At 28.3% G+C, this 17,139-nt stretch overlaps 1 protein-coding gene across 3 annotated transcripts; it reads right to left on the bottom strand.

The window, feature by feature from the left end:
• Positions 1 to 1,811: 1,811 nt before the first annotated feature.
• Positions 1,812 to 16,464, bottom strand: LOC142319577 (uncharacterized). 3 transcript variants are annotated; one of them, XM_075357029.1, is made up of 5 exons: positions 16,352 to 16,464; positions 14,959 to 15,143; positions 12,275 to 12,457; positions 9,380 to 9,746; positions 1,812 to 3,507 (listed from the first exon to the last, which is right to left on the bottom strand). In XM_075357029.1, the coding sequence occupies exons 2-5, from the start codon at positions 15,139 to 15,141 to the stop codon at positions 3,143 to 3,145; spliced, it is 1,098 nt and encodes a 365-aa protein (XP_075213144.1). In that variant the 5' UTR covers positions 15,142 to 15,143; positions 16,352 to 16,464; the 3' UTR covers positions 1,812 to 3,142. The 3 variants fall into 3 exon arrangements, with proteins under 3 accessions (XP_075213144.1, XP_075213143.1, XP_075213145.1); XM_075357028.1 differs by lacking the exon at positions 16,352 to 16,464 and adding an exon at positions 15,680 to 15,793; XM_075357030.1 differs by lacking the exon at positions 16,352 to 16,464 and adding an exon at positions 15,547 to 15,670.
• Positions 16,465 to 17,139: the final 675 nt, after the last annotated feature.

Genomic DNA, 17,139 nt, shown 5'->3' with positions numbered 1-17,139 from the left:
GAAATTTTGCATTTAATTATATTTCCCATTCCCAAAGCTTGTCACCCTGTTTTATACACAAAATATAAAGTTATAGTAACAGGATTTTTTTTTATTAAATATTTTCTTTCTTATTTTTATTTTACCATGGCTATTTAATTTTATTGTTCATTTGTACTAATATTTTTACGCATACATTTTTTTCAAGAATTGGTAACTATTGCTTAAAAACAGCATAAGAAAACACTATTCTAATTTTTTTTAATATTTTTGGACCTAATTGAAAAAAATACGAAGCTCAGTGAACATATTTTGGTGAGACAAGAGGCCTGTCAATAGAATACAACTAACTGCTTTTATCTTACAAGAAGTATATCATGCTGATCCTTACTTTGGGTTCTGATCAGTGCAAAAGCTTTTGGACATTTCTCATTTATTACAACCCCTCATTGATGTGATTCATAAAAAAAAATATTTCGTTTTGTGAATCAGAAAAAAATGGAAAAATTGTTGGAGCTCGTGTATAGTCCATGCAGAAAATATATAGATTGATCAGATTTGATTATTTGGCAGTTTCTACACAAGCAGCAACTAACATGATGCTTTATTTTTCATCATTATTGAATCCATTTTAAAACTTGCTAATAATACTTTTGCTTTCTGATCTGTCATTTATTACTGCAGTATTACATCTAATTTTAAAAATTCTCTATTTTGGTATAATCCTTTTTTTAATTATTTTCCACACTGTTTTAACACGTAGCTTTTCATTCAAATTCAAACTAGGAAATAGCATCACTACAACTTTATAGTAGTAGTCAATAGTGCCCCATCATGTTGCCATGAAGATAAGTGATCTCAAGTGTGTTGTTAAGAGTTCTTCTTTTAGCCTATCACCTCCATTGTTGAAAACTACTCAGTCTTAACAAATTACTTACTATCTTCACCAATGTTCTGAGTGTATTCATCTATATTTGATAACTATCTTATGTATTATATATATTTTTCAGCCCCATACATTTTCAGCTCCTTAATCGATCTACTATTTTTCTTTTTACAGTGAATCTGAGGAAGTCACATTTATTTGTTTTAAATGCACAACCAGAAATAGTTTTGCTATTTTTCAGGTCTTTAAAGGCTCAAGGATTACACTGTGAGGAACCATACATCTTTACCATAAATCAGTATTCATACTAAGTGAATGTATGTGTAGTTCTTACATTAAGTAAGAATGCAATATTTAATTTATGAGCAGTTTCGACATTGAGAAATGTTGTTCTGACCATTTCTAAGCAGATTTTTATTTCAACAACTGATTCTGTATATTTTGTAACTCTCAATATATTTAAATTTATAATTTGGTAGTTATACGGTTGCTTTGAAACACTTTGTTAGAGTAACAAAGTCTAACTCTGTTAGGGCCCCAGGTTAATAGCAAAATAATTTATATTTATCATGTAGATTTCCATGGGGGAGTGGTAACGTTTCAGCCTTTCATCCGGGGATCTCATCCAGGTTCATAGCATCTTTCAGTGCCACAAAATTCAATTTCCATATTCCCACATACAAATATCAAAATTTTCTGTGGTGAATTAAAGAATTATTTTATCATTTAAGAAAAAAATTGCAAAACTTAACTTTTATTCAGCTTGTATTTAATTAAAGATACAATCATAAAATTTAGCCCAAACATCCCTAAAACAGTATTTCTGAACTTGCTAAATGCACTATGCAGGTTACACGCATGATAAGTCCTTAAAATCTTACAACTGCATTTATAAAAAAAAGATGAATTTATAACAAAGTGTAAAGAAAAAAATAGAAATTTTTTTAGTATATTTTATTAGTTTTACTAAATAAACAAAAGATAAAATAAAAAATACATTTTAAATCTTAATACAACAAAACAGTGTTAGGAAATTAACAAAACATATTTTTCATATTAACCAAAAACTTCTTCAGTAAAATATCTTGTCAGTAATAAAAAAATAAATTAATAAAAGAAAAAAATTGACACTCATTCAACATTCCTTATTTTAAAATTTAAATAGATAAAGTGTAGAAAGTAACATACTTAAAGCAAACTGGTGAAGATCCTGGAGCAAACAAGAGGTTAACATTACAAAATAATTTGTTATTTTGAATTCTCTCATCACTTTTAACAACAGAAAATAATCTTCTTCATTTTAATTATGTTACCATATTTTTAACTTTGGTTGGGTGAATTTTATTTACTAGGACATTTTCATAAAGTTAACTGTTGTACAATAATTAATCTAATTTTTCTATGATTTTGCAAGCAAAATACTAGAGGAAATTTTTCTGATCTAAAATGCTAATTCAATTGATTAAATTCATTTGCTAATAAATTTGTTAATTTAATTAATTTCTCACCTGTATGAGTATAAACTTTATAAAGCCATTTATACTGTTTTTTCAAAAATTAAAAAAAGGATTACTTAATGAAAATGTTGAGTCACTGGTTTACATTCTCACTGATCACAGCTGTTACATTAAGCTGCAGGATCTGGCTCAAGCTAAATTTATTGTAAGCTGAATTTAGTGTTGTGTATTAAAATGAATCAATTAATGGAACTTTTTCAGGAAGATGAGATTGGACAAAACCAACCACCTAATAGTAACTTAACTGATAGTATGATTGTAAAACAGTTTAAATTATCAAAGGTAGTTAACAGAAAAATTTGATAATATAAACAGAATTTAAGTTGTGAAATATTAGATTCATACAGAAAAATAAAAGGTCTATAAAACCTTTTCAATTTAAAAATTTATATTATGATATGTTTATTTTATATTATGATATCCCTTTGTTTCAATGAATAAGCAATATATTGTTTTATTTTCAGTTAATAATTTCTTCGTCCTTATTTGATAGGCATAAATGCATTGGGATAAGCCAATATTAGAGGGATATTTTTTCCTACTCTGTAAAAGAACTCACTAGTATTGACAATAAAAAATTCCTCATCTTTGAATTAAAAAAGAAACTGATTCCTTGAATTTTAAGTTACTTAATCTTGGTTTACTCTACAACATCTAATTTCCACTACTTAAATTAAAAACATATTTTTTGTTGTAGTAGAGTATTACTTTTTAAACAAATCAGTAATAAAAATTCATTGTTCATTCAAATTAATCACAATCAGAAATTTCTATTACAGAATACAATATCTTTACTTTTAAATCTCCGTTTTAGACCACGATTTGCAGTATCTATTTTTGTAACACATACTTTCCACTGTTCTTCAAAAGCAGTTTTTGATAAATCTGAAAAACTTTGTATCACTTTCCTGATCAGATTTATTTTATTTACGTTAAACTGTAGTTTACCCATTTTGCCATTTACATTACATATAATTCTTTCTTCTGTAGAAAAAAGCATTTTCATTAAATCACAAGCAAACTGATCTAAAGTACGATTTTGTGCCCACATCTGCAATGTCAATGGTGAGGGTAGAAGATCAGCATATGGTAGATTCATGTATGAATATTGCACATCTTGCTCATCTTAAAAATAAAAATAATATAAGTAATATATTAGAAGTAACGTAACAGTATACAGTAAGATAAAAATGTTTTTCATTAGAGTAAGTTGACCACACTTATTCAATATGTCTTATACATATAATATTCTAAGTGCATTATGAAAAAGGATACAGTATATCAATACAGGATAGTTAATTATTCTTTATCAAAATTTAAACATCAATCCTTTATAAGGATGGCAGCATGTTATCTTGAAACGTACATAAAAAAGGAGTATGTAAAAAAACATGCTCACACACATTTACACTTCTTCTACCACTTGTTTATAATGCATAAACACTTTATGGCATAAATGCAATCTTAGAACAAGCCTCGGAAATTAAATTTCTGAACTCTACTGAAAGATGTATACAAGAATATAATATGAAGACATACTAACTCAAACTTAAGTCGGAGAAATGTATGACTTCATTAACAACTGTGCTAAATACTCATTAAATAAAATAATAAAAAACAGAATTATTAAATAAGTTTTTTAAAAAGTGAAAAATACAATCAAACAAAAAATTTTAATCAAAATCAATGTTGGTATGTTTGTGCTTAGGAGCCAAAATTTTTCCAATAAGCACTTCAGGCTCAAATTAGACTTTTTGTAAGTGCTTTTTTTTTAAACATATTCCCTTTCTCTCATAGTTGGTGAAACTACTTGCCCCCTTTCAAGTAAAAATTTATGGTAACAACTATAGCATATAATAATATCCATTTTAACACAACTAACATCCGATATAATATCACCAATGCTCTAAAATTAATTTTTAAAAAACATAATTTAATACAAACAGGATTATAAAACTTTGAAAATAATCTTTCATAAACATGTCCAATAATTTGTAAATTTCCTAATTACATAGCTCAACTATTAATAACATACAATGAGAAATTAAACCTAATCCATCGATATGATATATGGAAAGAGATAGAGAAAAAATAATCTACCAGAAAAATCACACCACAAAAATCATAAATGCCAGAAGAGGAGTATTTGAAGACCTAAACATAATCCTTCAGGAAATCAATATGTCTTTACTGAGGATGGGAGGAGCCAACAAATTGCTTTTTTCTTCAGATGCTGAAGTGCTTACTAAGAAAAGCCATTAAGGCTTTTCTGAAAAGGTCTTAAGTAAAACAATAGCAAAACCCAAAAACTATTTGGTGTGCAACAGTAACCAACTGAACATCCTGACCCCATAGGGAAAGACGGTGTGACAGTTTCGGTCACCACACCACCCCCTCTGTACCAATCCCTTATGGGTTTTACCGGAGGTCATCATCTTCAGTACCTTGGCAATGACATCTTTCAGTCTAGCCTCAGCTAGGATGCCATGATGTGAATGGCACAAGCGATGTTCCAATCAGTGTACTACTAACTAATATAAACTCAAACAAAACACATCTAGCCAAGTCTCAAACAGGACTGCATGACTTTCTAAAAATGAAGGAACTGAAATCTATCTACCCGAAAGGTAAAAATGAGTTTGACACATTACAAATCATAAAACACAACACAAAAACACTAACAAAACATAACAATAAATAATGTAACATAACAGCAACACAAACATAACTAATGAAAAACAAACAAATCTATAACCAAACAGAAACAAAAACTGCAACAGTTTAACAAACACAAAACAAAATAGCAATAAAACCAAACATAAGCACACAGGAGGAACGTCCAAGCGGATCATCACACCCCTTCAGCGATTCTTTCTTTTGCCAAATACGTGAAAAAACATTCTACGATTATCCATTTGGCTCGGCTTTTCCAATTAACAAGGAGATCAAATGTCGAACCGATAATATCAAGCCGACATATGGTCTCCGTGCACATTAAATCACATCTAGCACATTCATATATCACTGATAAGCATCATCCAATAATCCAAATTGCGGAGACATACACAGTCCACCAGGCTGAATTTCTGTAGTCTGTCCCAAAAAGTGCCATGTCCTGTAAGTAATTGTGCCACATACTTGTTCGGGTATACTCAAGAGGAGACACACAAATCAACAACATTAGGGAAAAGATCATGCATATAACGCCCACACTCTGTCCCATCCCATCTGCCCTGCCACAATGCAACACCAGGCTGTTCTATCTCCTTTTTTTCTCCGTCAAGTCAAGTCACCTGACTTCTTAGCAACATAGTGCTGTTACCTCTCAGATGCAATCAAGTCTATTGATTTCACAAATGCGATCACCAAGATCGCCTCCTATGAAATTGTATAGTAACCACCCATTAGCAATATAAGTATTCAGCCCATAAAAAAATTTCCAGATAGCTTTTAAATTTTAGCTGCCTAAACAGGTGCCACATATAGCACAATTACCTTGCAGACACCCTTATACAAGATACTCATAGTCTTACAATTAAGACTCCAATTGATCACACTTTGAATTCCGAAGAAAGCATTACAGGCCTTCCCCGCAATGTATTGAAGGTGCTTCTTAAACTGCAATTCTCATCAAGATACACCCTGAGGTGTTTTTGAACCTGAACATATCTAATATGTTTGCCTGACATTGATATGCGGACTCGATGCCTCACAGCCAAACGGCCTTTGAGAAGCATCATTATGGTCTTCTCCAAGCTAAATGTCATCTTATGTTGATGATCCCAAAGCTCAAATATCCTACATGCTTGAATGACTCTGAATTAAACCCACACTCCGCAAAGCTCCTTTGACCAGCAGGAGCCCATCATTAGCATAAGCCGTGGCTTATGCTAATGGCTTATGCTTATGGCTAATGGTGGCTTATGCTAATGTGAACACCCATTGGGCAACCCCAGTCACAGAAGTGAATCAAACTCTTCCATTCACAATAAGGGACCAAATACACTGCCCTGCGAGCAACCCTTGGATAGTGTCTTCCCCACTTCATGGCTGCCCTCTTGGAGCAGCACATCCCGATAACTGAAATAACTTTGCATAAGCTGCAACTAACTTACATCTCTTTTCTGTAACTGGTATATAGCAGAAGGCCACCACAGGTTATTAAATGTCACAGATATGTCCAGAAAATTCCTAGGACATATTCCTCCAGACTAGAGGTTATCACACGAAGTATGGTATCCTCAGTAATCTTTCCAGGATCCAACTGAACAACATGAAATATTCAGCCAGAATCCTGCTAATGGTTTATGACCACAGCAGTTGAATCCATTAAAATCTAATAATATAATATTGAATACCAATAAGGAAATTTTTCTTTATCTCCATTTGAGTGAGAGTAATGATATGTGCCCCTTTCATTTTATAATCTACTTAGAAATTCTGTAACAGAGTTCAGCACAGATTGTAAACAGAATGAAAAAAGTTAGGCTTGTAACAATTTTAATAATAAAAGCTAATCACAAATGTAGTGAAATTACACAATCCTGATGTCACAACTATGTCAAAAACAGCCTCTTACTGCTTTCTCTTTATTATATGAAAATTGATGTCATTTATATCATAAATTAAAAACTAGTACGAAACATAAAAACAAAATGTCCTTGAAATATGAACCTAAATGATTAGTAAATTGATTGTCAATGTTTGAAAGAAATGCATTAACATTATCATGCTTAAAACCTTTTGTCAATTGTAAACATTAGTATATTCAGTATTAATTTCACAAAAATTTAATGTTTCTTTGAAATAAATTGTTCTCTATACAACTGAAAAAAATTAAAATCTGGAAGTTCTCTACACTTTCTACAATTCTATATTTCTATACTTTTCTACAATTCTATATATTACTTAAAAGTAATCTTATTTGATTTCAATCTTATGCACACATAATATTAAAATATATCTTGGACAGAGCTGATTGAACTTAAAAAACAGTGTTTGCAGTAGCTTAATAAAGCATTTTACATTTGATATCTTGGTATTGCAATAAAAAAAATAAATGTTTCTATTAAACATTAAAAATGGTAACAAAGATTAAAATTTACAAAGAATGGTTAAAAATATGCTCCAGTACGATCTTATTACACTGCAACATACAATAATCATTGTTCCATAGTCTGCACAAATGCTGAATTGGACACTTATTATATCATCCTAATTTTCATTATTAAAAGTAGGTAAAAACATACATAAAATCCCATCCTCTATAAAATCCAATGCTATTGGTAAGTTTTCTGGAATCTCTGCACAAACACGTGTACTTATGCACAAATATTTTTGTTGATATTCCTTGTGCATCTCCACCAGTCCAGCAAGTTAACCCAGTTGTATGTCAATTTTCTAAACTTTGTTTAATATCAAGCATGACTGAACATAATTATTATATGTTAATTAAGCAAAGGAATACTTTTACTAAATATATTTCTGAAGATTTAGAGGTATTTTTCATTAATTTACATGAGAATTAAAAATTATATAGGGATTTTATATATATGTAATAACAAACAAAAAACTGCTGGGAGAAATGCATTAATAGTGCAGGGAAGTACTTCGTAACATAGCAACTGTCTTAATATTTTAAAATCACTTCTACTGGAACTTCCAATAGGAATACAACTCTTAGATTTTCTCCAAACTTAAACTTATCGAGATTCAATCTAACAAAGCAAATAGGTATGTATGTCTACTTTATCTGTTAAGCAAGATGCCAAGAAGAAAACTAAAAGATTTTTAAGTGAATAAAATAAAACAGAACCTAAAAAGAAACTTTTAATAATAACCAGACAAAACATTTTAAATAAAAACAGATATTCTGGCCTTTTTTATTTGATTTTATTTACACTTACCATTGTAAACTTAAATAACAAGAAAAACTAAACCAAAAGAAAAAATAATCAGCAGTAAGAACTACAAATAAGCTTAACTAATGAAAAACAAACAAATCTATAACCAAACATAAACAAAAACTGCAACAGTTTAGTTTTCTTTAATTTATAAACTAAAATTATCTAAGTAAAAGACAAAAAACATAAATGGTAGAACCATAATGATTAGGGCACGGTGGAGTAGAGGGCCCCCATCCTGAAAATTATATTCGCTTCTGAATAATTATTACTTAAAAATCTAAAAAAGTACAAAAAAAGAACAAGAATATTTTTTTTTTAAATTGTTATATAAAATTATTTGTACTAAAACTGAAAAAACACCATTGCTTAACAGAATTTTTAAAATCATTGACTTTTTATTATTTACTTTAGAATCTTAATAAATAAACAACACATTCATGCTTTCATTTAATTTTTGAACATATAAAGAAATTTCAGATATTAGAGCATTTAAATTATGTTAGCAAGTTCCATATAAAAAACATTCTTGAGATGGCCATTTTGCTAAACCCATAGTTAACGTATGTTCATAGCTCACTCATCTCTCTTTACAGCATTTCCACGTTAATTTTATTAAATTCTATGAGAGGCATTCAATAATTAAACAGACAAACATTTTTGTTGACGGAAATGCTTAATGCAGGCAATTGAAACTTTTGCTGGCAACCTTGCAAAGAGTTTTAGTCAGCTGTTCGATTAATATTTACGTAAACATAACCTCTAAAATCTTACTTACGATGGCATATCTGCTCGAAGAAAGTACTTTTAAAGAACAGCATTCTGTGATTCGATTTTTACTTTCAGAAAAAGTACATCCATCAGAAATATTATCTATATCAAGTTATAATGTACCATTGAAATGGATTATAACAATTGTTAAGGGGAAGACAAAGAATATTTTTATTTTATTTGTAAAACGAACTGAATCAAGAAATCAGACATGCAAATAGTTTTAAATTAAACTGTCTATATAGTACAAATAATGGTGATAAGAATACACCATACTAATCACATGAAAAATGAGAAAAAAAAAATATGAGGTCCACCATTACCATTTGCATTTGAAGAACTAACAGATACTTTATTGCTCTCAGATAAAACAGGCTTATTCACTTTTTGCCATTCAAGTAAACTTTTTCCAAAATGTTCATCCATAACTGCATATAATTCATTATCAAATTCTTTAATTTCTGCTTTACAACTTGGGACTACTGTATTATAATCACTCAATGTTGAATAAGAATTTCTAGGTTCATTTCTTCTAAACCGCTTTGATAATGGCGCATCCTTTAAATATAACTCTTCCTGTTTAATAGATGTACTCTGAAGGTCATTTTCTAATTCCACACCGGCAGGATTTTCACAAAGATTATTAGTTTTATTCTGTTCACTAGCCTTGATAGATGATTCACCTTCTACCTAAAAATTAATAAAAGATTTTTTATTAATCAAAAATGTCAATTTTTTAATGATTTTTTATAAAACGCAGAAAAATATTTTTCAGTTTTATACTAGTATACTATAATTACCTCAACTACTGTAAAAATTTAAACACTTTTAATAATCTATGCAGAGATCTTGTTTTTTAAAAATGCATCTTTAGTGATATTAATTTTTAATTCCTAAAAACCTTTATATATTGAAAAAAATGTTTTCAACCAATGTATTATTTCAGCCATGTTGGATTACACAAAAATAAGTAAAAATATTAAAAACTATGTCTGTACTGTAAGTTAATGTCATACAATAAAATAAAAGATTCATTACAAGAGATAAGAAAACTTTAAATTATTTTAAATGTTATATTTATTATCATTATTAAACTGAAAAATATATTCATAAATTATTTTTTCCCATAGATCTTATTTTATAAAGATTTTTCACAGCTATTCATTTAATACATATTTTAATCTTCATTAAGTTGTACAATTTTAAATGTACAGTTTTTGTAATATTTTATTTATCTTATAAATGATATCATCCTTTTTTTATTGATCGCTTTAAATAAGTTTAAAGCTTATTTACCATAGGACTACAATACAGAAATGTTATAGCTTTTAAAAAAATGCCATACCTGACCAGAATTCAAATCTAGAACACTAGATAAAAGGCCAAAAAGGAGCTAATATTTCACTACAGAGTAAATATTTACAATAATTTATAAAATCTGGAATAATTATTATTCTTAAAATAATTGGTATCACTGAAATTATTTTTATTGTTAAAATTACTTTTTAGTAAGATTTATTAACATCAAATTAATTTATAAAAAAATGTTTTATCCACTTTTTTGTTTTAAAAATGTTTTGTTTTGTTTTTTTTTTTTGTTTTGAATCCACATGTTCAAAGTGACATTTAAGAAAAAACAAGAACAATATAATTTCAGATGAATTTTATGTCAATTTCCACAAACAAATTTTTATTTTTATTCTTTGCACGTGTCTTAATGGAATTCAAAATATTTCTGTTTAACAAGAATGCAAATTTGTTAAATGTTCTTGTAGAATACAGTAGAATATGTTATCACATGGTAAAACTAAACACAGCTATAGTTATAGAGTTAGTATTCACAATTTTTCACAATCTACTGCCTATTACACGAGAATTCTAAATCCCACTAACAGAAACTTAAATGAATCTAAAACAATATAAAAATAGTTTTAAAAAATAGCATATAAAAAAGCTTAAATAAGGCAAACATGTGCAACAAAAATAAAAATCTTGTATAAACTGTGATACAGAATCCTTCTATCATTGATTTTTTTTTCTGTTTTTTCTTGCTATCAATATAAAATTCATATGTTAAGAACCATACAAGATGTAAAAAGAATTTCATGTTCATGCTGTCCTGCAGCATTTTAATGAATGTTGTTGAATAATTGCAGGCATACCAGTATTTTTATAATAACTAAAAATTGTTAAAAAAAAAAGAGTAAAACAGTGTTAACTTCTTTTCTTTTTTTAAAAAAAAGGATCAAATAAAAATTTATACAAAATTATTGATTTTTTCATCAAAAATTAAATAAAAATAACTTTCTTTTGAAAAAATCTTTTTTCTAAAAAAATCAGTCGCAAGTAAAAATTAACAAAAAAGCATACTATAATGTTGAGTGTTCAGATTATTTATTTGAGCCTTTATAACATTAAAGATAAGATTTTCAAGAGAAAATATATAATAAATATTACAAAATTTTCTATATTATCATGAATATCATTACTGGGTTCTGGGTAAGATGATAAACTGCATCCCTTAAATTATCAGGTCATGTCACCCAAATAATTGAAGAGTGCGATTAAGCTCAAATGCCAATGGCCAAATTCAAGGTGAAGTAAATTAACCCGCTAAATCATTAATATAATTCTCATATGACAATTATTGTCTTAAATCATGCTATAAATCAATTATAATTAGTGTTATTACATAAATATTTATATTTCTGTTTAATTATTACTTCAGAGTCGTAAGAAATAATTTATTTTATTACTCTAAAGTGTGTAATAATCTTCCTGATTGTCTATTAGTAAAAGGTTGAAATTGATCAAATTCTAGTTGATCAGAATTTATCAAACTGGTGTTGCAAATGTTAAAATTTGTAGTAACTGGTAAATATTCTGACTTCTCTTTACATTGCTAAAGAGCCTTTACATTAACAGCCATTAAAAGAAAAATGTATGTTAATACATCGATGTTGTTCTTTAAATTTTAATCATCTGAATTAAACTGAAGAATTTATAATTAAAATTTTCTATTCCAGTAAAGTCTTCCTATAGTTAATTCTTAATTCAACTACCCTAGTTTCAGTATTATCAGAGCGTAAAAAGGCTGATTAACTTTTTGGATAGCATATTTCTGAACATAACCATTCTGTAAATAATAATAAACATTTTGTTGTACTCTCATATCTAAATTTGTTCAAAAATATAAAAATTTAGTTAATGTAACTTACAGGTTGTGAGGAAGATGGTTTCCATAACCCTCTTATCTGAAGGTATTCAGCTAATTGTAGAAATTTTGGTAAATTTTCTTCTATTATGAATACTTCTCCCTTATATATAAAGTTTAATAACATTTTCAAGTCATTTACATTAACTCCGGGTAGAATTAGAACTGGGTGTTTACAGCTTGTTTCCTGCAAAATAAATAAAATGATCAGATCCCCTATTACAATTTCTATCAGCAAAATTAACAACTTAGAATGGAATGTATCCAAAGAAATTAATAAAGAATAGCATCAACAAATACAATTTACTAACAAAAAACTAAAAACTGGCATGAATTGTTCCATTAATAAAGAAAAGGCTTACAAACACTGTGCAGGAAGGAATGCATGAAGTAGGAGGACTGCAGCATACCAATCCACTGAATAAACAATCAAAAAGAAAATGAACAGACTTGAACTTTCGAGAAATTTTTAATTAATCATCTTAATCAACTTACTTATCAATTCATAATAAATGCTCTAAGGACTTCCCCCATCCAAAAAAATAATAGAATCATTACCTACATATAATGAAAAGTATATACTTATATATTGTGTTTTATTCTAGCTAATAAGCTGTACTGTTTTTTTTTTTAATTAATCTTGATGAAAATTAACCATGAAAGACAGAAAAAATTATTATATCTAAACATGTTATGTCCCTAAAGTTATTAGTATTTCTCAGTTGATTCATGGAAAAACCTGAAAATGGAAGCAACTTTAGAAGATTAAAAATCACAAACTAAAACCATCTATTGTCTAGACATGTATGCTACCTACCCTTAACTTAGTTAAACCTCTACCATCAAGTTAAACTTCTCGCAGCAAATATTTTTAACTGATTTAGAACCTCTTTTTAAGTTTAATCATTTTCTTTTTTGTTCTTAATCTCTGCCGCTGTAGCATTAAAAAGACCTCACGCTTATCTGTTTCATTCCTCTTTATCACAAGCAATCTTCCTTTTTTTTCTTCACTGAGCTGTTTCTTTTCTTATATGAACTCTTCATGATGACTTTCATTTGTACACTATAGTCTAGCTCTCAGATAAGTTTTCTGTAGCCTTACATTCATTATATTACATGTACAAAACAAACCATGTAAACTGTTTAGCACAGAGGTTCATATGGTATTTGAAGTTAATAATGAATGTAGACTTAATAGTAAGTCAAGACAGTGCAACTGATGGTTCAGAAAAGTAAAAATGAACCATGCATACAACACAGAATGATACAGAAATTGTTTTTAAATGGTATAAATTTAAGCATTAGTTTCTATACTAGGAGTTTAAATAGTTTGAAGCAGTTTTTATATCAGGAGTTGAAATACACTGACGCAGATAGATTAAGCAACGTATTAGATTAAATTTCATTTTGAAATGCACTGGCTGGCATTTCAAAACAGAAAAATTTGTGACGGAAGTTTAAGTACATATGCTGAAAGTGTGAAACAATTTTTTAGGACCACAACAATAGAAGATTTTTGCAGTTTTTTGGTTTTAGATTAAAATGATAATACTTTCTAGAAGTAAGCTGGTAAATGGGTAGTTGAACAAGTCCTTATCAGACCAGCTGAACTGAAGAATAATGATGAGTACAGTGGTATAAACACAAAAAATCCAAGTTTGTGATAATTGAGAATAAATTTAGACATTTATCTAAATCACCCAGTTTGCAGTTTCAAACTCAGATTTTCAAAATATTATCTAATTCCAAAAGAAAAGCATAAAGGTGACATGTGCTGATGAACAAATCCATTTCACCTTAAGATTACATTAAACTCAATATTATAAAATACCCAACAGCACACTCATTGAAACGCTTCTACGCAAAATAAACATAATTACATGACAACACAATGCTTGTGGAATACATAAGCTGAATTGCTCTGATTACGCAATTTTCAAACGATATCCTGATTCAGACAAGATATAATAAACATTTAAAAGCCATTCATTGTTGCACAATCAACATTGCCAACTCCATATCAAATACATCAACATTAACCACACCTTGATAATCTACACAAAAAAGGAACACATCTTAACAAATTCAAACATTAAGGCACATAACCATAATATACTAATTGAACAGAGACAATTAAAATCTACAACATAGTGCTTGACCTCATTCTAAATATACATCTGCTAATTTAAAAAAAAAAATATATATATATATATATATATATATAAACAGTATTCACAGTTATAAATAGTAGTTACATTATAAGTATAAAACATATATATTTATATCATACTATGGAAAATAACTGCCTTATCATTTTAATAATTTCTTACTTACAAATTATTACATATAACTAAAATCTCAACCCTGCTGAGTATTTGGTACATGTAATGCTGAATTTCTTGTCAGGAGACATTTTAATCTGTTTATTATATACTACAGCAATTTTTTATTATTATGTAAATAAAGAATCTGCAATACCAGAGGCACCAGTCAGAATCATTTTCAAATAATGTTGAGTTTGTATAATGAATAAATATTATTCATTATACAACCAGTCATTCCTGTGGTGAACAGAGTGAAACTGTCACTTGTAGAGGTGGATAGATATGTTTTACATTCTAACACTCAGAGACAATAAAATATATAGTTTAAAGTAGAAAAGTTGATTAATTAAAATAAATATATTACCTGAAATAATTTTCTGAAAAAAGGACTGCAAGCAGACAATATCATTTTATGAGCATAAACAATCTGATCACCAGCTGCCAGTGTAACATCAACTAAATCTTCCTCTTCCCATAAGGATCCAAAACTTGAAAGAATACTTTCATGGAACGTATTCCATTTTAAACAAACTTCAGCATCAGCCATAACTATAACAACACATATTACAACAAAACAAATTATACCCATGTTTTAATTTTTTTTATAAATTTTCATTTCTAATGCAACTATGTTTCTGAAAGAAAAATATATCTTTTAGACTGAGACTGAAAATTAAAAATAATAGCCTATTAGAAAAAACGATACCAAATTAAATAATAATATAAGGAATAAATAAAAATCTATCATCAAATTTATATGAAAAATTTATGTGAAACTATATATTCAGTACTTTTAATCAGCTTGATAAAAAAAAATAATTAATTTGCCTTAAATGTATAATTAAACTTAAAAAGCACTGTTATAAATAAGACAAATCATGGTTATTTTTAAAATAAACAATGCAGTAAATATGTATTTAAAGAAATTTCTACAATTTATAAGTAGCATAACCTTTTAGAACAGACGTAAATAGTTTTTATTATTCATAAAACCATTTTTTCACATCTATGAAAATGAAAAAATAATACAACTACAACCTTAACAGCTTATTCTGTGTATAAAACTGACATCAGAAAATTATTACCATTCAAAAAAACACTCGTAATGACACTAGGCATCAGCTGACTACTGTCATTCCGTGATCATATGTTTCGTACGTTGAGCAGCCTTCATCGATCAGTACAGGTTTAAAATTCTGGAGGTGGTATTACACTGTACATTATTTACTCATAATTATTTTTAAAATTTCCCTGTAAAAGAAGTTGTACACTATACTGTAGAGTATATGGCATCCAATCTTATTTTACTAATTTAAAAGTAATATTTTTTCTAGTTAAGCTCAATGTAAATTACTTAATAAATATCCAGCGAATGTTCTACTGTTTAAACAATATTATTCAATTAAACCTACTGTTTTTAATTTCTAGATTTTTTTTGTACTTTAAACAATAAACTAAATATCTCTAAAGGAGAATGTTTTATTTACATAATGTGTCATCTAATTCTAATACCTACAAAGATTGTTTTGACCAAAGTAGTTCAGAATTGGTGAGCTAAAACTGAATCAAATATTTGCAACTCCACTACTTAAATTGACAGATTAATAACTTTCATAATATCAACTAGATTAAAAAAAATGTTGTTTTTTTTCCACTTCACCGATTTCTTATAATAATTATTATTATTATGCAAAGCAAATTTTCTTTACTTATCAATATAGTCTAAATAAATTGATTGCCAAAAGTAAATACCATACCAAATGCCTTTCTCGTACGAATAACTGCTCCTGAAGAACCTCAATACTATTAATTATAAATATTTTATATTTATTATTTTTTTAAATATTTTGTCGTTCATGCAGCAATGTTTCTAGCCAGGAGTTGGTCTGGTATAATAGCAGGTCACTTCGTGTCAGCGTGTACATTCGTGCGTACGTGAATGCATGCGTGCTAGCGTGCGTGCGTGCCTTAAGCGTGCATGTAGCTAGCTAGATTGCGTGATTTAACATCTTGCATGTTTCCATTCGTTGCGTGCGTGTTATTACAGTGGTCGAAGCATCTACTATTATAGCTTTTTTTTGTATTGCTGATGCGAATTATTATTTAATTTACAGAGTTCTTTATTTTAATAAAGAAACAAAGAGTTGATTCCATACGAAGAATACGTTTTTGAACTTACTGACTTACAATAAACGACAAGTACTGAATTTATTCTTCTTCGGCGTTACTTTATGAAACTACAAAATAAATTCTTTTTTAATTCAAATAAGGCTTTAAAAAAAATAATAAATAGATAAAAAATTAAATAATTAAAAAATAGGAAATTTTAACTGTTATAGAAAAAAACGTAGTCTGGACATAAATAAATAAATGCTTTATTTTGATTGTCATTACGTAATTATACATTATGTATAATTTAGATCCCGTCAGGGATAAATACGTGTGTTCCATTCAATGATAAAAAAGGAATCTGCCCTACGATTTTTCTAACATCGTAATCAACGAAAAAGTTTGAAAACCTTGATCAGAAACATAAAATGCATAA

Source organism: Lycorma delicatula, chromosome 2 (assembly GCF_047948215.1).
Source record: "Lycorma delicatula isolate Av1 chromosome 2, ASM4794821v1, whole genome shotgun sequence".
Classification (NCBI taxonomy): Eukaryota; Metazoa; Arthropoda; class Insecta; order Hemiptera; family Fulgoridae; genus Lycorma; species Lycorma delicatula.
This window is presented reverse-complemented; position numbering and strand designations above follow the sequence as displayed.